We start from the raw sequence: 24,641 nt of genomic DNA, 5'->3' as shown, positions 1-24,641 counted from the left end.
GATATCAAGTTCCTGCCTTCTTTTGTTCTTTTTCTTTAAAACAGTAATCATTATTATTGAAAATAACGTGTTTTAAACGTTTCTTAATCATTACTTTTGCTTTTAACGACTTCAACCCAGCATTCCTCGAAACCTCCAGGCTCACCTGATCATCGCTGGCGGTCTGAGCGGGTTTGTCCACATAACGCCACGTGATGCAGGGGGGGAGTGAGTCTCTGGGGGGCGCAGCGTCAGCGACAATGACGTTCTCGTGTGGACGGACCATGCCGCAGTCTCGAGCCACAGAGACAGCTGTCAGCATGTTGTCCCCTGATAGAGAAAAGCGGTCAGAAAGAGGGCGTCAGCGCGGACCGGCGAACGTTATCCCCGATGAGCGAACGTCTTCACAGAGCGGAGATACCTGTGACCATCAGAGTGCGGATGTTAGCCCTCCGGAGCTCAGTCAGAACGCCAGCCGTCTCCTGTTTGATTTTGTTCTGCATGACAATCAACCCGAGGAACTCCATGTTGGTCTCTATCAGATCTCTGAAAAAAAAAAAAAAAACACAATCCAAACACCTGTTTGACTGTAACATCAGAGTAAACAGAAACAATGAGTCGATAAAATCCAAATTCAAATGAAAAATACTTTATTTATACAAAAGGGAAATTAAATAAGGTGCTTAGAGAATGATAAATAAAATGTTTCTGCTTAGAGATCTATGATATAGCAGCGTCACTGGTATCAGCCGATATTAGTCATTTAGTAATATATCGGTATCGGTCCGTCCTACAAAATATTAACAACCGATATTAATTTCTATCTTGTTGCCATTTGTTTCTGGTTTTTGATCATGCTTGTTTGGTCATGTGACAGTGAGAGTGGTTGATTTTTTTTTTAAGGTGCCAGAAGTGTAGTGAGATATATAAATTATACAATATCGAGTGTGAAGCGGCCGGGATGGGGATCAGTGCCTCCAAATCCGAGGCCATGGTCTTGAGCCGGAAAAGGGTAGAGTGCCTTTTCCGGGTCAGGGGGGGTGTCCTGCCCCAAGTGGAGGAGTTTAAGTATCTCGGGATCTTGTTCACGAATGGGGGAAGAAGGGAGCGGGAGATCGACAGGCGGATTGGCGCAGCGTCTGCTGTCAAGCGGGCGCTGTACCGGTCCGTCGTGGTGAAGAGAGAGCTGAGCCAAAAAACGAAGCTCTCGATTTACCGGTCGATCTACGTTCCCACCCTCATCTATGGTCATGAGCTTTGGGTCATGACCGAAAGAACGAGATCGCGGATACAAGCGGCCGAAATGGGTTTTCTCCGTAGGGTGGCTGGGCTCTCCCTTAGAGATAGGGTGAGAAGCTCAGTCATCCGGGAGGGACTCAGAGTAGAGCCGCTGCTCCTTCACATCGAGAGGAGCCAGTTGAGGGGCATCTGGTCAGGATGCCTCCTGGACGCCTCCCTGGTGAGGTGTTCCGGGCACGTCCCACCGGGAGGAGGCCCCGGGGAAGACCCAGGACACGCTGGAGAGACTATGTCTCTCGGCTGGCCTGGGAACGCCTCGGGATTCCCCCGAAAGAGCTGGAAGAAGTGGCTGGGGAGAGGGAAGTCTGGGCCTCCCTTCTGAAGCTGCTACCCCCGCGACCCGACCTCGGATAAGCGGAGGAAGATGGATGGATGGATGGATGGAATATCGGTAAATATCAGCAGTCGGCCATAACAACAATACTTACAGGGATATTGAAATTGACCCAAATTTTCATATTAGTTCTGCTACTAGCTTAGGGTTGGGCATTTATTGTACCGTTTAAATTTCTTAGTCTGATATGATTTTTGATTTATTGCTGCCACGATAAATTCCAGCTAATCATAAATAAAACCCCACAAAACTGTCAGGACTGTTATTTTTACGGTTTTCTCTATATTTGTTCAAGAAAAGTATCAATACATATGAATTAATTTAAAAATATGATACAAGCTTAGTGTATCATATTAGTGATACAAATTAGACTTCTCTCTGTGACTAGGGTCCTAAAAAAGCATGTTACAGATGGATTTTTCTTTTTCGAATCAGTATTTGTGTGGCTCTGATTGCTGTGTCATGTCGTCACAGCTACATGCTACAGCTAAAATAAAAGTAATAAATAGTTCTTATCCTCACTTTTATCATTATCACAAAAACACCATAAAATATTGTGATTTATCACAATATTTTAAGTCCATCCTCTTTAAGTCCATATCGCCAAGCGTTGTAATAGCTGCCCGTCTTCTGAGGCATTTCTTTACTAGCGTTTCACAGCTGGAGGTTAAAGGTTTTGCTGAATTGAATAAAAACCCCAAATATCAAATTGAAGTTTGTGGTTGTGACGTTACATAACGTTTACGCAGAGTGAAAGTCATATTTGCTTGTAGGAGAGACGGGAGAAGATCAGGGTCGGAGTTTAAACATTAACAGTGGAAATGCGGGCAGACAGATTCGGAATCCAGGTGGGAGTGAGCGCATGCAGTGCCAACGCTTTTTATCTGGGATTAGTGACGTACCTGCTGAGCGTCTGGACTTTGTGCCAGGACAGTTTGGACTCCAGCTGTCGGTGTGCCAGTGCAATCACCCTGAAGCCCTGCCTGGTGTAGCTCTCCAGAGTCTCAGTGAAACTCTGTGGGACTGAAGGGAAGGACAGGATGGGATCAGACCGGTCTGGACGCACTAGGCCCCTGGATGAGGGACCAAACCATTCTGCTGCCACTTTCTTGCTATTATTATAAAGAAGACAAAAAAGAAGAGGCTGTCTTCACCCCAAAAGAAGAAGGCCTGACCTGAGTGTGGTTTGCATAGGCCAGCCACGACCTCCGGTGCCCCCTTCAGGAAGGCTTCCATGTGTTTGTCCCCAAGCCTCCTGACCACCACGCTCATCCTCTGCAGCACCGAGGAGAAGGGGAACTGTCGCACTATGCCCAACTCACAGGACTGGGGAGACAATGTTAATAAAAACTTTAACATTTTCATTTTCTCCATGCCCACAACGCCGTGTAAGGGCGACAGAAAAAGGAGAAAATTTCCACCAAAAATTCAGAAATTTTGAGATTAAGCTCCGAAATCTTCTAGAAAAAAATTCTGAGCACCAAAAGTAAAAAATTTGCTATAAATGAATTAATCACGTTTATTTGTATAGCACATTTCAGCAATAAGGCAGTTCCAAGAGCTTTACATTAAAGCGCTTTTTAACCCTAACGCTTTGCCCACAAACTGACTTTACAGTTCAGAATCATTAGATTTAATGTTGAAAACATTAAATCTGGTTGGTTTTCTACGGGGTTTTTTTCAGCCTTTCTCCCTGGATCAACTCTGGCTACCTTCACTGGAATTGCTGGGAAAAAAAAGAAACTCTAAATCGCGATGCAGTCACTTCCGTGTTTAATTGTGGTGATGATCAGTGTTTTGATCAGAGATCAGTTTTGATTTGATCAGTTTTTGTAACTCTCACACACAGCTATGAAAAGTATTCCCAAAAATGCTTATGGCAACATTTCAACTGGATTTCACTGCAAAAACATAAACTCTTCAGTAGTTTTTGGTCTAGTTTTTGAAAATATCTCAGGTCACTTGAAATAAGACAAATTTAAATTACAAGTAATTTTTCAACAAGATTATAGGAGCCTATTTTAAGTCAATAATTCTTGAATATTAATAAAAAGTTGTAGTTTCACCAGCATATTTTGTTCTCTTAACAACATATTTTTTCCATTTTATAACTGAAACAATCAACCATTGGAACTGTTACTATTTATCAATATTCAAGAATTATTGACTTGGGGTGCTGTGGTAGTGCAGGGGCAAAGCACGACCCCCATATTAAGGCCTTAGTCCTCGTGCCGGTGGTCGCAGGTTCGACTCCCACGTTTGTCGCATCATCTTCCCCCTTCTCTCATTACCCTCTTTCCTGTCAAACTTCTTTCAAATAAAGGCCACTAGAGCCAGCAAAATCTTTAAAAAGATTATTGACTTAAAACAAGTTGGAAAGCTACATGTAAGTTAGTTATGTCAGGTTTTAAATGAACCAAGATATTTGAAGTAGAAACCAGACAAAACATACTTGGTAATATTTTGCGTTTTTGCAGTGTTCTTCACAGAGCAGCTGGATTCAGACACTAATTAAATTACAAGCGGATCTATTTACTGATTTCATGATTCTGAAGGAAACTGGTTCCGCTGGATTTTATTTAGAAGCATCACAGTAGAAGAGACCCGGCTACAAATGTATGCCACACTTTTCAGACCTTAATTTATAAAGAAAAGAAAAAAACATGAATCATTTTCCTTCTGCTTCACAATTACGCCCTACTTTGTGTTGGTCTGTTGAATAGAATCCTGATCAAATCTGCTGAAGCTTGTGGTTGTTATGTGACAGAACGTGAATGTCCTGTCTTGCACTAATGTAAAAGTGGACATGTTGGACATGTACCATGTTCTGGACTTGTGACTGGCTCTGACCGTCTCCAGTGATGGCTCGCTTTGGAGGTCGGACCACTGTTGGCATCAGCGGATTGTGAAGAGCAGTTTCTTCTTCTGTTGGCTCCTCTAAGATCTAAAGAGTGGGGGGGAAAAAATCCATAAATATTTATTTGGAGAAACAGAAACACATTCAAAAGTTCTTTCTGTCTGAAAGAACGTTTTACTCACCCAGCCTGTGGAGGCAAACATCTTCAGATCTAAAGGGTCTCCGGAGAGCTCTCCCTCTATTTTGGTGAGAGAGTGACACGTTGCCATGCAGGCCACGAAGGCGCTCTTCACCAAGCGCTCCTCGGCTGGGCCCGGCTCCGGAGCTACAAAGCTGCAGTAGCAAGTCGGGGAGTTCTGCGTTCGTTTTTAGGGAGGAAATGAGGGAGAGAGAGAGAGACGTTTCCTCTACCTGCCATGTTCTGCTCTATGGATGCCCCACAGGTCCAATCCATCCTCAGTGAGGGTGCCAGTCTGCAGGATAAATACAAACATGCAGCTAAAGCACCAACCAGAGTATTTCAGTCAGGATCTTTGCTTCACTCTTAAACTGCTTCCTTTTCATGAGATCATTTTTATAACTGCAAAAACAGAAAATCTTTTCCAAGTATTTTTGATCTAGTTTATAGTGCAAATATCTTAGTGCACTTGAAATAAGACGAAACTAACTTACAAGTAACTTTTCAGCTTGTTTAAAGTCAATAATTTTTGAAAATTGATTTTTTTTTTTTTAAAAAAGTACCAGTTCTACTAGCAGACTGTTTCACTAACAACATGGGAAAATGTTTTGGTGCAACTGAAAAAAATCTGCTAGTGAAATGTGAACTTGTCTTGTTGCAGTGGATTACCTTGTCAAAGCAGACCAGGTTAAGCTGGCCGCACATGTTGATCCTCTGAGGACTGATGCAAAAGATGCCGATGCGCTTCAGACGCCGCTGTGCGTACACGATGCCGGCTGTCATGGCCGCCGGTAAGGCCGGTGGAATGGTGATGGTGATGATGTCCAGAGACTCAATGATGATGGTTTTAGCTGGAACCTTCATGTTTTTCAGACACCGTCAATGAAAACTACAAATCCCACATTTAGAGGCATCCCTAGTAAAGACATGGGAAAAGCCTTAAAGGGGCATCATTATCTGCAGCTATGTAGTGCCATTTTATAGCAAAGTCATGCTATAAAACACCTTCAGATGTCATATATATCAAATATGAAATTTGACTTTGTAAGTTAACTCCTTGAAATTGGGCCTCTGTCTCTTTAAAATCTCTGCTCTTTCTGAAACTCTGCCTTCAGGAAGTCATCACAACATGGCTCCTCTACTAACCCTTTAACAAGATTTTTACCAGCGTTGCACTGAGAAATAGCTCCTATAATGAGCTCATTAGGCACACAGTTCCACCAGCTGTTTGCTAATTGCTGCAAATTAAGAAAGAAGGTATATGCTAGTCTGAAGGAGCCAAGGGGTGGTGTTGCGGTGGAAGGGCTGACACTCAGCTAGCACTAGGTTGCCTTCAACGTCTGAATGGTTGCCACGGGAGATTAAATGATTTCTCAAATTATTTGGAAAGAATTGGAAAGAATTCTTTCATTCTTTCATTCTTTTGCATGAAAGAATCAAAGCAACCCTCACAGGTATGTGTTTGATGAGGGAATAACATTATAACAAGAAGTAACGCTTAAAAAAGTCAATTTTACATCATACTGACCCTTTAATGGGGGGAATCCATTTTAAGAAGTAATTGTTACCACAAAATTTCCACTGACCCAAATACACAAAATATAACAGAGGAAATCAATTTCCTTTAAACTTTCTAAAAGCTGATCAGGGTTTGTAGGAACTTTTAATAAGTAACCCATGGCCTCCTTTTTCCCAGGGGAATGCAGATTAAGTGGCACCTGTATTTACGTTGATATCTCACATTGAGAACAAAGGAAGGGAGGCAAATCAACCTCTAAAACTTACTGATAGGACAGTTGCAGATAGGAGCGACATTGCTTAATAGTTATGCAAGAAAAAAGTCTATTCTGTCCTACTATCACAAAGATAAACATGCACTAAACTCAGCTGGGAGACTGGTGTTTGGGTGTATTGTCTTATATTACTTGGAAATGGACTCAAAACAACAACATTATCGTTTATGCCAAGAACTTCTGTCACAACTTATCGTCCAGCAACATTTGTTATCACACGGCTTATATTGGTGAAAAACTATTTACTCACGTGGTATCCCCCCCACCCCCCCAACTGTATAAATGTACAAATTAAAGGTTGGATTTTTCTACACTTTTTCATTTGAATTCATGCAAAATGAATTCACAGAACAGACATGGCCTGTTCTGTGTCTGCAACATAATGCGTTTCCACATCTTTACGCTGAGAAACATGATAAGCCCCTGCAGACGTGTGTAGAACAGCAGAAGTGGGACCTTGTTCATGATGCTGAGGACGATGGTGTAGACGAAGCCGATGCCCGCCACGCCGACCAGACACAGCAGAAAGAGGTAGGCGTCCCGGTACAGCCTGAAGTCTGTGGGCTTAGGGTGGAGAATGGAGCGCACCAGCTGGCCCTTCTCTGTACTGAAGCCTGTGGGGGGGGGTTAGGCGGAGGGAAGTCATAGAGATTGTTGTCATTTTTGCGTTTTGATGACAGACATTTTTAAGCTGGTGCCTCACCTGTTCGGATCACCACGGCCTTCACCAGCTCGCCAGCGTAGAATCGGGTCTGGATGACGTCGGTTCCACAGAACAGCGTGTGTCTCTTGTGTTCCTCCATGCTGTATCTCCTCGCCGCCTCGTCGCCCGAACTGGGCAGACTGGTTTTGGTCACTGGAACGCTTTCGCCTGCGGAAAGAAGGCATGTGGAGAGATATCCAGTGAAAGCCAAGTTTGGATGGATTTTTTTCTTTTTAGCTCAAACTGTAGCACTTAGGATGCCATTAGTAGAAAATAATTCTCAGAATATTTCCACAGGTCAGGAACAAATGAAGATTTTAAAGGGGCAGAATTGTGTAAAATTGACTTTTCGAGTCTTGCATCATGCTAGCTCAATCATAGCTGTCTCATTTCCAGAGCTGGATAGAGTACCAAAAACTGTACTCAAGTAAGAGCAGCACTACTTCAACATGTTTTCACTCAAGTAAAAGTAAAAAGTAGCCATCCAAGAAATTACTCAAGTTAGAGTAAAAAAGTATTTGGTAAAAAGGCGACTGAACTGATCAAAACATTGATCATTTAACAATTAAAAATGACGTCATCAGACGAACCAAAATATAAAGTTTTGTGGACATTTTGGTATGTTAAAGTCCAGAATGAAAATAACTCATATAAATGGGGTAAATAGAAAATAAGATCATTCATAAGGAACATTTTTGCAAAATCTATTTATTTTCATATAAAACTTATGAAATTTTAACAAAAATCTGCAGGTGTGTGTCTGTGTCCGGTGAATTGTTTTGGTTAAAACATGTTTGTTTTTTCATTCAGAATCTGGAAATTTTACTCAAGTAAAAGTAAAAAGTACTTGTTTTTAGGGAGGAAATGAGGAAATTGGGTATTACTAAAAGTACCCCTAAAAGTACATTTATTTTACAAACCTACTTAAGTAAATGTAACTGAGTAAATGTAACTAGTTACTACCCAACTCTATAAAACTTTTTTTTTTTAAATAAAAGTTACATACTGCACCCTTAAAACTTAAAAGAACCTGAAGCCCAGCAAACATCCACACCTGTCAGCATGCTCTCGTTCACAACGCAGGTCCCTTGGAAAAGCACGGCGTCACACGGCATCACCATCCCATTGGCCGGGATGGCGATGACATCACCGGGCACGAGCTCCGTCGACATGGCCTGTTCTGTGTCTGAGACGGACACAACAGTGAGCGAGGAGAGCGGGCACTCCAGCAGCGACGTGCAGCAGAACGTCAAACATGCCTTTGTCTCCTCTGCAAACCGACACTCGCACCACGCTGTGAGACGCCACCATGTCGTGCAGCATCACGTATTGCTGCAGAACAGTCAGCAGGGAGATTTACTCAGAAATAATAATAATAATAAAAAAAGAAACGGTCACATGACTGCCAGAATTCCAGTGACAAACATTATGTGTAGAAATCTAGAAGACAAACAAGTTGAACAGGGTCAGCTCCGGTCAGCTTTCGCTCGTCTATGCCTCACCTTCCTAATGGTGTACAGTGAGGTAGCTATGGATATGACCGACATGAAAACGATGGCTGTGGCGTAATAGTAGTAGTCTTCGGCGGTCCACAGAACAACACTGAAGAGCTGGAAGATGTAGAAAGGATTCAGCACCTGGTGGGAAATAAGAGAGAAACAAAAAACCATCTGGAACTGTTGGAAGCAGAGCTGATTAAAGCGGGAGTGTTAAAGGAAGAGGCGCGGGTTCAACGCTCACCTCCTTGATGAGAAGCTTGAACAGAGAGGGGACTCTCACAGCGATCTCATTCTCCCCGAAAAACAACCTCCTGAAAGAATGTTTGAGATTTAATCCTTTTTTACTTTGTCACCAGTAAATTTGTGGGAATTGACTCTTTTTTTTATTCATCAAATAAATAAATAAAATAAAACTCTAATGCAGAGAGATACCTGTAGTCCTGCAGTGCTTTGGTCAGCCCACGGCTGTGTTCGGAGTGGATGTGGGCACAGCTCTCCTTCACATCCTCCAGGCCTCTAGGGAAGTACAGAGTCTTATCTTCTATTGTCATGTGGACAGCTCTTCCACTCATAACAATGTCAGGGCCCTCATGCATAAACCATGCACAGATCCACATCAGCTACACACTAAAATACGCTGGCTGTTTTCTTCAAACCAAAACCTGGGTGTGTGCTGTCTGAACCAAACTTTGGATCAAAAATTGGGACCCAGTATGTTGGATTAAAGAAGAGACCAGAAAGAGCCTTATTGTTCTTCACAGAGTAACATTTGAGATGCTACATTTCACCAGACCTCTTCCACAGGATGAAAGAAGAAATGGTTAGATGGTAAATTGCCATTTTATAACAATATTAGTCTCAGTGGGTTGGATTAGTGACTTCAGTTCAAGCTAGTGAGCCGGTTGATTCACTTGAAGGGGAACTATTGTTTTGAAATGTTTTTGTACTTTCACTTGGTTCCGTACAGCTTTTAGTAACAAAAAAGAAGAAAAAAAAACATCCAATCATTTTCTGGCTAAAAGTTCATGTGTTTTTGTTGTGTGGAAAACGAACCGTTTTAAAAACCTCTCGATTATGGCGTCACAATTGGCAGGCACTGATATATTTGTTACCTAGCAACCCAAACTAAGCTGGTCAGCTGGTTTTATCACTGTTTGTTCTGCACAGTGGCTACTGGAAAAGTCGAGTGTAAACAGTGAGTTGGGGGTCGTGGTCAGCAACAGCTCATTTGCATAAAAGTGATAGAGACCTAAAACGGTTCATTCTGAGATGAGTTCAAAATAAGCAGGATGAGGAGGTGAAATCTCATTTTATGAGAATGATACAAAAAAATTTACAATAATAAATTGTATAGCCCATAGACCAATCCTAACCCATTTAAAATGAAGTATAATGTGTCCCCCTTAAAAGGGCTGTATTATGTAAAGTTGACTTTTTAGAGCTTTACATAATCTTATAAAGTTATTCCCTCATCAAATACATGCCTGGAGTGTCGCTTTGATTATTTCATGCATGTGTGAGAAATCCTTAAATCTCCCCTGGCAACTATTCAGGTTTGCAAAACGTTTGGTGAAACTGAGCGATGCCTTCAAGCTTCTGCCTCACAGAGCACCTCTCCTCCCCATGACTCCCCCACTCTGCTCCTTCAGACTAGCCAGCAGCAATTAGCAAACACCAAGTGGAACTGGTCACCTCCTGAGCTCATTACATGAACCATTTCTCAGTCCAGCTCTTAACAGAGAAAGGTTCTTGTGATGACATTCTGAAGGCGGACTGTGGGAAAGAGCAGGAGCTTCTTAAAGAGACGGACGTCCAATTTCAAGGCCTTAAATTGCAATGTCAAATTTCTTTTACGTCATGTTTGATATATATATGTAGCATTTTTATAACAACTGATTATTATATTACTGATTATAATTATTTAATTGAACTATAAAATGGCACTATGTGCCTGGAAAACACATAATACCGCCCCTTTAGGGAAACATTGGGTTTCTACCTGCTACCAATTCCAAGCTAGAATAAAAACAAATACAGAAAAGGTCGGACATCAACCTGCATCAACCTGCACTGAGTGGACAGTTTTCTGCCCACTGAGTGGACAGTTACCAGAAAACAATGGCAACAGTTTGGAATAGTCCAGCCAGAAATATGAAGCCGATAGAGAATCTGAACCAGAAACTAAAACGCTGCGAGACTGCAGGGATAACATTTGACCAAATCATCCTGATGGAGAAGAAAGAAAGGCTCTCCAGAAACTTCAAGCACAGCTTTATCGTCTGACTTTGTTTCCTTGAAACATGAAAATATTTAACTTTATTTCTCAGCACAATAATTAATATTACACAATTTCAGCAGAACTGTAATTGTGGGCTCAACTGTATGTAAGTTTGTAAGACAAGTTGTGCTATCACTTCATAAGTAGAGACTTAGTTCATTTTAGTGGTTTATTGTCTCAATATAAGGCAGTATAGGTGAAATGGCTGTGAGAACCACTTACTGATAGAATGCAAAGTTCTGGATGGCATCATTCCAGTAGTATCTAAAGCTGTGGTGTGTGAAGTATTGTATCTAAGGGGGGAAAGGAGACTAAGATGATCAGAGGCCGAATTCTTCGTCATTATGTTCCACAATAATATACTCCATATAAGTAAAAACACATGTAATGTAACGTACCTGAACCTGCTGCTCCTGGGGAAGCTGTTCATCTTGAACAGAGCAGACCTGGTGACCGAAGTTTCCGTTTGCGAGCTGACTTCTGGGTTTTACATCCAAATCGTCAAAGGGCTTCCTGCCTGGAGCCAGCATTCTGTGGACTCTGACTCGAAACCACTGCCTGAACTCATCCTACAGAGTTCACCCAAAAAAGACATTCCTCAAAGCTTCAGTATGTTGTAACTTTTATTTTAAAAAAAAGGTTTTTGACATATTTGATAAAACTGTCACCAAGCTGTGACAGTTAGCTATGAGACAGATCATGTGAGAAGTTCGATCTCCTCCACCTCTATCCTGAATTATTATTGCCGTCTGAAGAAATGCGTCACTCCTGACCTAAACAACCAATCAGAGCCAGGAGGAGGGGCTTAACCCTGTCAATAATCCTCATGTATGCGTCACTAAATGTGCTAATGGCAGAGAAACAACAGGAAAACTGTTTATTCGCCTTCATCGGTGGCTATGCTAACTAGCCTTAGGAGTCATGATACACTGTGTTCACTGTAAGGCAGCGGTGGGCAACTCCAGGCCTCGAGGGCCGGTCTCCTGCAACGTTTAGATGCATCTCTACTTCAACACACCTAAGTCAAATAATAAGGTCATTAGCAGGACTCTGGAGAACTTGACTGCACTTAGGAGGTGATTCAGCTGTTGGATTCAAGTGTGTTGGAAAAGGGAGACTTCTAAGAGTTGCAGGACACCGGCCCTCGAGGACCAGGATTTCCCACCCCTGCTGTAGGGAGATAAAGAGGAGCAGAGGACTGACAATGCAGAGGAGCTCAATTTTTTCAGATTATCTGTCTCATATTGTCCTCTCTTGACATAGTGACAGTTTCAACAAGTATGTAAAAAAATATATTTTATTAATAAAAGTTACATACTAGAGCTTTAACATTTGCTGTTCAAATTAATCAAGGAAATACAACATGCAGAATATACACAAATCAGGTGTTTTCTACTCTTCCCATGTTTTGCTCGTATGAAAACAAGTCCAAACAGGTTATGAATAAATTATCAAAGTTCGTTGCTTAATGTTGGTTTTGTTTTGCACCTTGGTTCTGAGCAGCAGGGTGTGTGCATCACTCAGAGACGTGTGTGTGCAAGTCCCCTTGACGCCCCACTCAGGCAGCCAGTAGAGCAGCAGGAGGAGGAGACCCCCAGAGCAAACTGCACCCACCCCAACCAGGACCAGCTTCCACAGACAGGGGCGGTAGCCGCTGACTTCCTGCACACACACACACCCACACACGCACAACCGTTTCTGCTGAAACGCTTCACAGTCAAATGCATCGCCGTGTTTTAAAGGAAGTGTTACGTGAACAACCAAAAGATATCAAGTTTGCTGTGATATTTTTTTATGTACTAGTGAATAACACAATGGCAGGTATTGCAATACCTGCCATTGTGTTTTAGATCAGTTAGGATTACCAACATTATTTCTATTTGCTAAACTTAAAAATAATGTAAGAACAATTGAGTTTACATGTATTTGGAGCCAAATATATCGTCACAATTTCTAACTTTAGTATAACGCGGGAATATTGCCTGAACAATAAGTAATGAAACAAAACAGTTGTATTTACCATCTCACCGTCCAGACCCTGGTTGATTATTTTTACATCTTCTCTTGTCTTCATTTTGTCAACCTAACATCTGCAAAGAAAATATAAATAGGTGAGGACAAATTAATTTTAATCCTTACAGAGACAAAACTTTAACTCTCTATAATTATCATTATCATTAAAACATAATCTCTTACCAAGAGCATAAAATAGATTACATTTAATTCAATTCAGTTTATTTGTGTAGAGCCAATTCACAACATAATTATAAATAATTAGAAATTCTATTCAATCATACAGACCGATTCAAAGTCATTTACATACACTTCAAAGTGATTCTAGTTATTAAAATATGCAGTGAAGTTCAATTTATATTTTGTCAAATACCAACACGTGTCTTTGGGTTTGCAGCAATAGCTTACAATGAGCATGCATGTGGCGACAGCAGAAAGGAAAACTCCCCTTTAACACAAAGAAGCCTCCTAATACTATTTAACCGTTTATTTACTGAATTGAAAATCTCCACCTGGATATTTTTGCTTATTTTACACAGTTTTTTAAATGTCCTGCGAGTACATATATTAGCCCATTTATCCATAACAACTAGAACTTTCAATATCTAGCAAGTTATTTTCGCAATTTACCATCTATTAAAAAAGCGTCCCAAGATTAATTTCACTCCCTGCTACGGTGGGAGTGAAATTACCGTAATAACCTGATATTGGCTGGAAAGGGCAACGCTTCCCCGTTCAGAAACCGTTGGAATTTTTCAGACAGCGCAGTGCGACGGAATCACGGTACTACAAATTTGGCTGGATCGTCACCGCTACGTTTAGGACTTAAATGGTAAATAACTTTAGCAACAAAACTTGAATAAAGATGATGTCAGGCATTTAACTGTGAGTCGTTGGAAGACATAAACAGAAGGAAGGGAAGCAAAAAAAATCACTACCAGAACAAGAACCGTGTGGCCAAACGGTTCCTGTTCTGTTGAAAAACCTGTAACTTTACATTATCTGGATCTCCATGCCAACAACCTCTACTTAAACTTTTGTTGACACTGTTGTGCAATTTCTCATGTGCAATGTGACTGCCGTGGTGTTAACCAGCGATCCAGTGGAATATAGGCTGTAATACATCTGAACCTGGGCACCATGTACACATGTTCACACTCTGGAACAGCTTTACCGACAATAACGTCTGATCCTCAGGCAGCCCGGCTCTTTGAAGCACACAGAAGAATTACCCAGTTCAGATTCTTCTCAGCTCCCTGCAGAGTGTTAACGCCTCACGTGAAACTATTCACATTTTGTCACTTCATAACCACAAACCCATTGTACTTCAATCAGGTTGTATGTGGCTGCTGATCTTCAGTATTTTTCACTAATAAAAAGCTATAAAGTGTTTTTTGTATGCACCTCAAAAACCACAAAATCTTACCAGGTATTTTTTGTCCAGTTTCTTGTACAAATGTCTTAGTAACACTTGAAATAAAACAAAACTTACTTCCAAGTGAGAAAGAGACAGGAGCTTGTTTTGAGTCAATAATTCCTTAATGATGATACAAAGTACTAGCTCTCCTGGCAGATTATTTCACTTAAAGTTGCAGCATGTAACTTTGATTAAAAAAAAAGAAAAAAGAAAAAGTTTTTTACATAGTAGATAAAACTCTCACCATGTCGTGACATTATAAGGCAAGGCAACTTTATTTTATAGCCCCTTCCAGTCAGAGACAATTCAAAGTGCTTGTACAAAAAAGTTAAAAACAACAGACAACAAGAAAGAAAAAGAAAATCAAACAGACTAAAAATCTAATCTGTTTGATGTTTTTACAGTACAAGACAGTTAATATATGAAAAGATCGATCTCCTTCACCTCCTCCCTGAGCTGCTACTGTTTTTCTGAAGAAATGCACCACTTCTGGTCAAAAACAAAGAATCAGAGCCAGGAGGAGGGGCTTAGCGCTGTCAATCAACTCATGTATTCATATGGAGAAACAACTCACTGGTAAAGGAAAACCTTTCATCGGTGGTCATGCGAACTAGCCTGAGGATTCACAGCAGACTGGGGAAAAAAGGTGGGTGGGGGCATATTGATAATGATATTATCAATATTTTTGGATTGATCCGCCCACCTCTACTTTGCAGATAAGGTAGAAGATAAAAGCTACACATAACTCTTTCTTTACTAAGAGTAATATTAAGCTACACTCTACACACCCAACGCCACGGCACATTGCTGGAGGGAAGAGGCTCCCATGCACTGGGGAAGGGAGTGCATGGTGTGCTGACAAAAAAATCACTACTGCGTCGCTGTCACAAACTAAACACTTCAGCTCAGAGGAAAGAATGCAAGAATGCTGAGCTGACATAAAGCCATTCACACAGAACCAAGAGTTCAGCTGCGATAGGAACTCAGATTAGAGGATTACTGCAAATATCAGGAGTTTTCAGCTCATAAATCAGCCTGAAGAGCCAAGAAAGTGGACTCCAACGCAGAACGCAGACAATGCAGAAATAATAATTTAAAAAAAAGTTAATCATAGCGGAATATTTTGTTTATTTCCAGTCAGGTTGTCGATGCCATAAGAAAAGCTCTTGCACAATCAAAACAAGCACATTGCATAGATTTTGTCCCATGGATTACACAAAATCGTTCAAGTTTCAAGTTGCAGATAAAGTTAAAATGTGATCTTTTTCTCTCTCATTTTTTTAAATTTTTTTTTACCAATAGCCTAAAACACCTTAAATCCCAGAATTTAACTGAGGACGTTTCCACTCGCAGTGGAGACTTACCGACGCCTCCTTTCTTCTGTGTCAACAAATCAGCCGCTGCATGCTTGTGAGTCCGGATCGTCGCTTTGGAAAAACTCCACGGTGCCCCCAGATCTGACAGCGTGCGATCGCGGCACACGGTGCGTGGAGACAGGACGGTCCCAGTCCACGCCGATCATTCAGAAGGAAGTGGGGAAAACAGGATGTGAAGTCATCACGGGGGACACAGTGTGTGTGTTTGTTTGTTTGTTTGTTTGGGTTTTTTTTAAAGTTGAGTTTCTGGAAGTTTAAACAAATCGTTGCACGGCAGCGGCATGTCCATGTGTCCACGCAGCAGGTATTCAGAGGACACGTTCAAGACTCGGGGAAACTACGGCAAACCGAGTGGACATTTAGTCCAACAACCTCTCCATTATGTGACTGCTTCTTAACCCAATGCAAAATAATACTGGTATTTTGCAAGTACTACCAATACGTAAGAAATTAATAATGCTTAAAAGTGCAATATTTCTTGCACTTTCAGAAAATGAAGTGACATATTCCAATTTTGAAGATTATCGTGCACAAATAATGAAAATCCAAAATTTAGGGTCTCAAAAAATTTGAAAAATGTCAAAAAAGTTGTTAATGGAAACTCCTCATGTCACATCCCAAACAGCTTCAAGTGAAAACACCGAAGCCAGAGGTTTCCCAAGCCTATGAACGCCTCTTTCACTCTGGGTTGGTCAGTAAGACACAATCATAGAGCAGACTGCTGACTTAACTGATGTCCAGAAGACAGTCATTGACACCCTTCACAAGAAGGGTAAGCCAATAGGCCATTGCTGAAGGAGGGGGTTGCTCATAAAGTTCTGTGTGCAACCATTTTAACAGAAAACGGGGTGGAAGTTAAGAAGTGGGAGAAGGTGCACCAAAAACAGGGAGCACCACAGCTTGGAACAGACTGTCAAGCAAAATCCATTCCATAGGAGCCACCAGCAAGACATCTGAGTACTAGACACAAAAGTTCCTTTCCCAAGTAAAGCCACTCCGGAACCAGAGACAATGTCTTACCTCGGCTAAGGAGAAAAGGTCCAGAGTCCTATATGAAAGTAAATTCTGCATTTCATTTAGAAATCGACATCCCACAGTGTGGAGGAAGAGTGGAGAGACACAGAAAGTCCAGTGTGAAGTTTCTATAGTCAGTGACGGTTTGGGGTGCCATGTCATTGCTGATGTTGGTCCTCTGGGTTTTCTGAAGTCTACTGTCAACACAGACATCTATGAAACTGCCAAAAATGCCAAAAGTTGCTTCAGTGACCATCATGTCCCTGTTCTTGATTGACCAGAAAACTCTTCTTACCTCAACCCCCGAGAAAATCTATGGGCTGTTGTGGAGAGGAAGACGAGAGAAGCCAGACCAGATGACCAGAAGCAATCTGGGCTGATCGCCTATGCCACGGTGCGTCAATGCAGAAATTCATGCAACAGGAGGTCCAATCAAGCATTGATATTTTGTCTCATGGTTCAGAGTTTGCACCTTGTTTCTACAAGTGTCCTCCACTAAATCCTGCAGGTGGACATATGAAAAAGTTGTTGTAAATGAAGTATTTGGAAAGAGGAAAGTAACCAAGACCTCCAACTAGGTCAGAGTGTCCCAGTGAAAGTTCTTATGGTCTGCATCAAGCCGTATCTTGAATTTTCTGAAAGCTGTTCAGTAGGTGAAGCTTTGCCTCATTTTGAAAGAATTCAGCAATAGAATGTTAAGAAAGGAATTTACAAGAATGTCATGACAGCAGTATTTCCTGTTGGCCTCAATAAGATACTTAAATAAAATTAATAAATGAAATGAATTTTCAGTAGAGCCAAGTCTTTTAAGGCGTCTCAAATGAACCTTGTGCTCTTGCTCAAGCTCAGAGGTGAAGTTGGCACCAGCTGAATGGGAAAGTTCGCAGGGATCTCCCGAAAGGCCCTGGCAACTGGGTCTTCCACAGCAGATGAAACAAATCTCCTTCTGTCACTTAAAAAAAAAAGATGCAGCGTCTGCCAGCTGGTTGAGCAAACTAGCAGGATAATGGCAGAAAACTACTTTATATGAATATTAGAGGTAATAAAGGCAAAGTTAAATTGATTGTTCTTCTTCTGAACTATGGATTTCACCTAGCACTGTTTCGTATCAATTTAAGCAAAAAAAAAGATGGAATGTTCCAATTGGGATATATCTAAATATGAGTGTCAAATATTTGATTTATATTTAGGTTGTTACATAGAATGGCAACAGAAGGCAATATGTCGCCATTTTATGTACCAGATAACACCTAGTGTTATTTGGTACTAACCACAACAAATCTGAGTTTAGCACCTGAATTTCTCCATTGTTGGACAGTAAAAGAATTTCTATTCTGCTCTATTTTGTTTAACAGGGTCGGTGCTGGACTCGCTCTCAGAAGAGGATCTGATTAAGACATACTTTCATGACGGCTACAGTCACGCAGAAGTTTTGGATTTCTTGCCAGCAGTTCACAATGTTCAAATGAGCCTTCGCTCTTTAAAGAGCAAATTTAAGAAATTATCCATTTTTTGGAAACCAATGTCATTCTAGATTGTTTGTGTCTTCTCCGCTGAAATTTTCCTTAATTTGTTATACTTTTGGTTTGTTGTTAGTTCCAGTTCTGGATGATCTGATGAATAATCTGAAGCAGAGACACGTCTTTAGTGGCAGTCATGTACAGACATGTCTAGTGCGGTTTGTGTTCACGGGTATGTTGCAATGTGACATTGATGAAAGCAAGAAAAGATGGAATACAAATACCATCAGACCTGCCTAACAGTCTCACGGTGCATCTGGTAATCTGGATGTAATGTACCACGTACCTAAAAAGGGTTTTTTGGTTATTTTTCTCATGTATTTAATTAACATATGGTTAATTTGTTGCCTGTTTGGCAGCTTTCAAAAATAATTTAACAAAAATAAATAAATCTGCCATGTGTTAGTATGTCACTTTTTATTGTAACAATTTCTGATGACATAAACACAATTAAGCATTATTAAAGTTTTCAACAATAGTCATAGAAGTTGGTAGTGACAGTTGAATGAAGAAATGTAACTATATAACTAAACTAAACTTTCCTGTGCATGTTTTACTCCTCGGTTTGGCAGAACAGACTGTGGGTCCCCAGACTCCCAGGAGGAATTGGGACAGTTTATGACCGAGTCAAAGTCCATGTCTTTTTTGAAACTGATCGTATGTCTTGGGCGAAAGCGAGGTATGGTCTGTCTCCAGGAGAATCCTAGCAGTCTGGTTTCTTCTTGTCATCTGGTGCTGCCCGTTTTTGGCTTCAGTGACGGTATAAGCAAGTTCAGTTTGGAAATGTAAAAAGATCTTTTTGTTTCGCGTTTTGTGTGCCGTTTCACCTGATTGCAGCTCGTTTCACTGTTTGCTGCACGTTTGCACTTGTTGGTCACCGTATCTGATCAAGTCATCATCATGACGTCACCTCTTCACAATCTGTTACAACCAGTAGATCAGCAGCTCAAATCGTGTGACATACAGTAAGTTGATAGAGAAATTAAATACAGAGAAAAGACAACAGGGTTAAATAAAGAGAATACACATGGACAGAAGAAATGTTACTGTCACAGTTTTGACAGTGATCTCAATTTCATCCGTATTTTAAATTGTTAGGTGGGTAAAAATATGTTTTTTTAACTTTTTTTCTGAACTGGGTTCTCTTATCTTCCTCTTCCTGACTGATGGTGTTGAAGGTGGAGGTTTGCAGGTTCAGGAGATCCAACGTGGGATGATCAGAGAAATTATTGATCTGCAGAATCTGAATCTGGGATCAGAAACCAGTGCTGGATTTTCTATAATGTTTCTAAAATTCTTTAATATTCAACGTCTGACATCGTAACAGGTGAATTTTAATTTGAAATGCTGGAGAATCAACACATTCAGTCTAAATAACAGATGATTGAAGGGGACTCTCTGATCAAGTCATCATCATGTCCTCACCTTTCCCACAATCTGTTACAACCAGTAGAACAGCAGGTGGAGCAGGTCTTCTGCTTTAATCGTTGGTCAACTCAAGTCATGTGACACGAGTTGACGGAAAAATGAAATAAAGAGAAAAGACAACAGAGTTAAAGAGGAAAATATGCATGGACAGCAGACAGAACCAGTTTCTAACTTTCAACTCAACTCTACGCAACTTCATCTGAAATGTTTAGTCATGTTGTGTAGATAAAATGTTCTTACTTTTTTCGTCAACTAGGTTCTCTTATCTTCCTCTTCCTGAATGATGGTGTTGAAGGTGGAGGTTTGCAGGTCCAGGAGATCCAACCTGAGATAATCAGAGACATTATTGATCTGCAGAATCTGAATCTGGGATCAGAAGTCAGCGCTGAGTTTTCTATAATGTTTCTAAAATTCTTTAATATTCAACGTCTGACCCATGAGCAGGTGAATTAACAAGCAGTATTATGTGTTGTGGAATGCAAAAACTTACAAGCAGGAACTACGAGGACAGGAACCACATGGACAACAACGAAAGAATCCAGCGATTAGCAGCTAAAACCTGAAAGATTAAGACTGGGAGAGTGGATTAATGGAGGAACAGGTGAGAACAATTTACTATATTAGAGAGCACCGTGTGGGGAAGCACCGCTACTACGCCCTGAAACATGGGAGAGCAGAGAGGAAAACAGAGACAGAAGCACAGAGAGAATCTTGGAAGAAGCAGTCTCACTGCGCGCTGCTCTGTCTGGGACTGATACTGATACTTACTTTTGCTTTATCAGAAAGGTGACTGCAGCTCCTGGTGGTCCTCAGAATATATCTATGGTGGTCCAAGTCACTGGACCAAGAATTAACCAAAGATTTATCTCTGTCTTTTTCTTTCATCCTTAAAAATTTTAATTTGTACTCCGCAGGGTTGTTTTAATTCCTCTACATCTTAATTTATCCACCATGGCATCATATTAGTCCTAAAAGATTTAAATTTCTCACTATTTGAAAGATTTCATTTGTCCGCAGAAGCGTCGTCTCCATCCTTAAAGAGATGAAACTGTCCCAAAAAGTGTTGTCTCTTCTCAGTTCTAAGAGATTTTAGGCTTGACACCCAGCAGCATTACCTACTTTTAAAACCATTATCACCCGAGTTCAACGACATTTTAACATGTGGACTTGAGGGTTTTGGAATCCAGCCACCATACCAAACAGTTCATTTCTGGGATTCAAAGGACCTGCCCATTTCTCTCTTCCTCTTGTTATCTTTGAACATTTGAATTAACTCCCATTGTTATTGTCCCTGCAGTTGTTATTTCATACGCAAAAACGCCTCATTTTTATAATGGATTTTATAATGTCCAGACCAAAATGGTTATAACTTTAAAACCGCTGTTTCAATCCGTTTATACCACAGCTCAACCCATTATATTGTGTCTCAATTTGTGTTTTTTCATGTCTTAAATTTGCAGCAGTGTTGTCTCAATTGTATTGATTCTAGTGTCCCGAGCCGCGTTGTCTTAATCATTTTTAGGTTTGATTTTTACCCAGCAAGATTGTTTTAGATTTAGTATTAATCCTGTAGCATTGTCTCATTCCTTTTATCGTTTATCTTTTATGCACCAGCCATGTCCGACTCCTTTTAGTGTTTTTTGTTCAGCAATATGGTCTTGTTTCTCAAAAAATTTAATTAGCCTTCTCCAGCATTTAGTCATTCATTGGTTAATCGCAAAAAAGTTAGCATTGCCTGTTCAGCCAGAATTCTTAACACCTAAAATGTAAAATCTAGCAGCGGGATAAAGAAAAGCCCCGGTGCAAGACGCTACCTAAGGCATCCTCGGTCCTGCTAGAATCCTTAACATGTAAAATGAACAATCTAGCAGCGGGATAAAGAAAAGCCCTGGTGTGAGACGCTACCTAAGGCATCCTCGGTCCTGCTAGAAAGCCATTGGCTTTAACAAAAACAGAGAAATTGTGGTATCCTAATAGGACTTCTCAGGAAGATCTTCAGTTTCTCAAGATCACAATCTAATCAGAGTCATCACTTGACAAGTCGTAGTGAGGTCTAATCCACACTTGTCTGGAACTCACTCTTTCTCCAGTTCTGTCAGATCCAATCTCAGATGTTGAAGGTATTGGTTCCTCTTCTTTGTCCATTTGAGACTTCATCCAGACACATATGCAAGGGAATGACAAACTTGGAATTTTGCAGTATGGTGATGGTGAAGAACTAACGACAGGGGAAGACACAATGGGATCTTCACACGCTGTCCTTCGTGGACGACTGAGGACAGGGGATGACAAAATAGGATCTTCACTGATTGGGGGACTGATGGCATGAACTGACACAATGGGACCTTCACATGGCATTCTTGGTGAGGGACTGAAGACAGGGGAGGACAGAATGGGATCCTCACATGCACTCTGAGGTGAAAGACTGAAGGGTGAAAAAATGGGATCCACCCAGAATGTCATGGGCAAAGGACTGGAGACAGGGGAGGACTGAAAAGAATCCTCTTGCACCGACCCTTGTGAGGGACTGATAACAGGGGATGACAGAAGGGGATCCTCACACAACGTATTTGTGGAAGGACTGAGAACAGGTTCCTCTTCAACATCGCTGTTCCTGGACCTCTTGGCAGGGATCTCCTCTTCAGCATCACTGTCCCTGGTCCTCTTGGACAGGAGCTCCTCTCTAGTTTGATTATACCTGGTGCTTTTGGCAGAGGGCTCCTCTTCAGCATAATCACTCTTCCTGGTCCTCTTGGAGGAGAGCTCCTCTTCCGCAACAGTGTCCCTAGTCTTCTTGGCAGGGGGCTCCTCTTCAGAGTCACTGCCCTTTGTCCTCTTTCTGCTTACGCCGGTCACAGATGTCACACGAGCCACATTCCCTACCAATCCTACCTGATGACATTGTGAGATACCAAAAAGTCTGTAGTCAGCTGAACTCAAAAGGGGCTCTTCCTGCTTGTCAAGTCCACGTGTGGATTCAAGTGAGGTCTGAGCCATCTCGAGCTCAGCATAAGGACGGTCCACTGTTGGACTACAGCTGGTAGTACTGATACTACCGTAACTGCTAGTCCACTCACTACCTACCTCATCTTCACTGAAGATGGTAGCAGAGCTACCACTGGTGCTGCTAATACAGCTACCACTGAAACTGGTAGCCCAATCATCTTGACTGGAGCTCCTACTGGAGCTGGTAGTACAGTCAACAGACAGAGGAGGTGAACTACACCGCGACTCCTCTCCATGATCTCCAGAAACCATGTTGCCTGACATGGTTTCCGGAAAAACATGTGACCACACCTTACCAAGATCCTTACCATCGTCTAGATGTTTCTCCAACGTTGGGGATCCATCTGCTGGAAGCGCTACACTATGAGCTGTGAAGGAAAACAAGAAAAAACTATAGTTCAGTATCAAGACCTTCACAAAAATCCAAAGCAATGTTTAAAGAGAACACTGAAATAAAAAAATACCCAGGTTCGAGAATGTCTAAATATAAATTAACGAAGTATGTGCTGTGTTGAGGACTTTTTAATAGCTAATAAAATACCTTTAATCTTACATTGTACTATTAGTGTGAATAAAATAAAATACTGCAACAAGTTACTCAGTTTACTCTTCTATAACTCTCACAAATCTTTGATGCTGCTGAACAGGTAAGTTTAAACTTAATAGCCAAAACAAGATACATGAGCCATTCATTACGATTCAACTTAAATTACTGCTTACATAACTTTAACACTATAAGAGAATTGAAAAAGTAATTAATATGTTTCCATTAGCATTTTTAAATTACTAAAACATTAACTGCAGTTAATTAAATTTAATTCCCCCGAGCGCCACAAATGTTCAGAATCACAACCACAGCTACTCTGACACCCCATCAGTAAAACCTACAGTATGAATAAATACATATGCTCCTGTGCGTACAGGAGCATATGTATTTATATACTCCATTAACAGCAGAAATGTACATCTGTAAAAGTCAGACTCTAAAGACTGGGGATCTAAATAAACAGGTCGACACAAGTATACAGTAAAAAGGGGCTCCTACAAAAATAAAACTGTTTATCTGGTTTAGAAATCCATATCCAGTGTTAAAATGCCCATTATATTGTGCCCATTGTATATAAAATACATGTTGTTAAATGATTTTTAAGTAACATTAAATAGCTAATGTACTATATTTAGCGTATCCATGGAAACTGAGTGTTTATCAGAGCATTTTTCAAAAAATAACTGTCAAGACCAAGCAATTTTTTCAAGAATTTGACATTAATTCAACTACAACGACATTAATTAGCCAAAATGCATATATTTCTTAAAACACTACTCTACAGGTTAACATTCCTGACATTTCCTGGAAATTAAGTCAAGAAAAAGGCTCATTAATTAAGAAAGATCTATGCTAGCAAGAATGCTACTTGTCTTTTTTTGTACAGCAGGCAGTATTTCGTAGAAAAACACGCACACAAACACAAAATAAACTAAACAATTCATTATTATTTTAGTAATAACTTGTTTTTGTTTATTAAAAATAGTAGAAGAATGATATTAACCTTCCAGCTGGTCACCTTGCTGATTCTTCTCCTGGCCAGGATCCATCTTTCGCGGGTTTTAGTTCTTCTTCAGCAAGTTTCGCAATGCAGACTTCTCAATGGGTTCAAACCTTCCGAGGCGTTAGGCTCCTTCAGGCGTCTCCTTCAGAAGTCCCGTAGCAAAGGGAAAGATTTCAGAAGGTCAGCGTCATTTATAGGGTTGCCGCCGCTGACGTCGTTTCCATGACTTTCATTGACGAAGGATCAATGACGGATCCACGCGCTGGTTAATGAGAGAAATTGGACTACAGAAGTTGCACATTGCACCAGCTAAATAGCAAAAGATTCATGCAGGGCACCTTGTGTTGTAGCACATAGCTCAGTTCAAATCACTCTTACAAGGCAAAAAAATATATTA

At 40.9% G+C, this 24,641-nt stretch overlaps 2 protein-coding genes and 2 long non-coding RNA genes across 9 annotated transcripts in view; 2 read left to right on the top strand and 2 right to left on the bottom strand.

Annotated features, from left to right (window-relative positions):
* The window catches only part of LOC114145935 (probable cation-transporting ATPase 13A3), a 28,238-nt gene extending 12,175 nt beyond the window's left edge, over positions 1-16,063 (bottom strand). The window contains exons 1-20 of one of the 6 annotated variants that reach the window (XM_028019619.1): positions 15,715-16,063; positions 12,941-13,010; positions 12,409-12,582; positions 11,319-11,489; positions 11,143-11,213; positions 9,075-9,158; positions 8,884-8,953; positions 8,646-8,780; positions 8,403-8,475; positions 8,198-8,329; positions 7,144-7,311; positions 6,897-7,054; positions 5,317-5,505; positions 4,881-4,942; positions 4,652-4,802; positions 4,434-4,556; positions 2,788-2,938; positions 2,515-2,635; positions 401-525; positions 146-309 (exon numbers count right to left, since the gene is read on the bottom strand). In XM_028019619.1, coding sequence (XP_027875420.1) covers positions 146-309; positions 401-525; positions 2,515-2,635; positions 2,788-2,938; positions 4,434-4,556; positions 4,652-4,802; positions 4,881-4,942; positions 5,317-5,505; positions 6,897-7,054; positions 7,144-7,311; positions 8,198-8,329; positions 8,403-8,475; positions 8,646-8,780; positions 8,884-8,953; positions 9,075-9,158; positions 11,143-11,213; positions 11,319-11,489; positions 12,409-12,582; positions 12,941-12,994 — 2,376 coding nt within the window. In that variant the 5' untranslated portion in view covers positions 12,995-13,010; positions 15,715-16,063. Of the gene's footprint in view, positions 1-145; positions 310-400; positions 526-2,514; positions 2,636-2,787; positions 2,939-4,433; positions 4,557-4,651; positions 4,803-4,880; positions 4,943-5,316; positions 5,506-6,896; positions 7,055-7,143; positions 7,312-8,197; positions 8,330-8,402; positions 8,476-8,645; positions 8,781-8,883; positions 8,954-9,074; positions 9,159-11,142; positions 11,214-11,318; positions 11,490-12,408; positions 12,583-12,940; positions 13,011-15,714 lie in introns of those variants that run through there. The other 5 variants (XM_028019618.1, XM_028019620.1, XM_028019621.1 and 2 more) reach the window with 5 other exon arrangements.
* LOC114145956 (uncharacterized) lies at positions 3,990-23,271 on the top strand. The gene is made up of 3 exons (XR_003595798.1): positions 3,990-4,090; positions 7,896-7,901; positions 23,261-23,271. It is a non-coding gene; the product is annotated as an uncharacterized LOC114145956 (long non-coding RNA).
* LOC114145955 (uncharacterized) lies at positions 14,932-17,521 on the top strand. The gene is made up of 2 exons (XR_003595797.1): positions 14,932-14,996; positions 15,653-17,521. It is a non-coding gene; the product is annotated as an uncharacterized LOC114145955 (long non-coding RNA).
* LOC114145947 (atrophin-1-like) lies at positions 19,936-22,864 on the bottom strand. The gene is made up of 2 exons (XM_028019643.1): positions 20,179-22,864; positions 19,936-20,013 (listed from the first exon to the last, which is right to left on the bottom strand). Exon 1 carries the CDS (start codon positions 22,683-22,685, stop codon positions 21,705-21,707), a length of 981 nt encoding a protein of 326 aa, XP_027875444.1. The 5' UTR covers positions 22,686-22,864; the 3' UTR covers positions 19,936-20,013; positions 20,179-21,704.
* Positions 23,272-24,641: the final 1,370 nt, after the last annotated feature.

The sequence above is a fragment of the Xiphophorus couchianus genome, chromosome 6 (genome assembly GCF_001444195.1).
Source record: "Xiphophorus couchianus chromosome 6, X_couchianus-1.0, whole genome shotgun sequence".
Classification (NCBI taxonomy): Eukaryota; Metazoa; Chordata; class Actinopteri; order Cyprinodontiformes; family Poeciliidae; genus Xiphophorus; species Xiphophorus couchianus.
This window is presented reverse-complemented; position numbering and strand designations above follow the sequence as displayed.

Coding starts and splice junctions, on each gene's coding strand:
- LOC114145947 (XM_028019643.1), bottom strand. CDS start 22,685: ATGGCTCAGACCTCACTTGAATCCACACGTGGACTTGACAAGCAGGAA.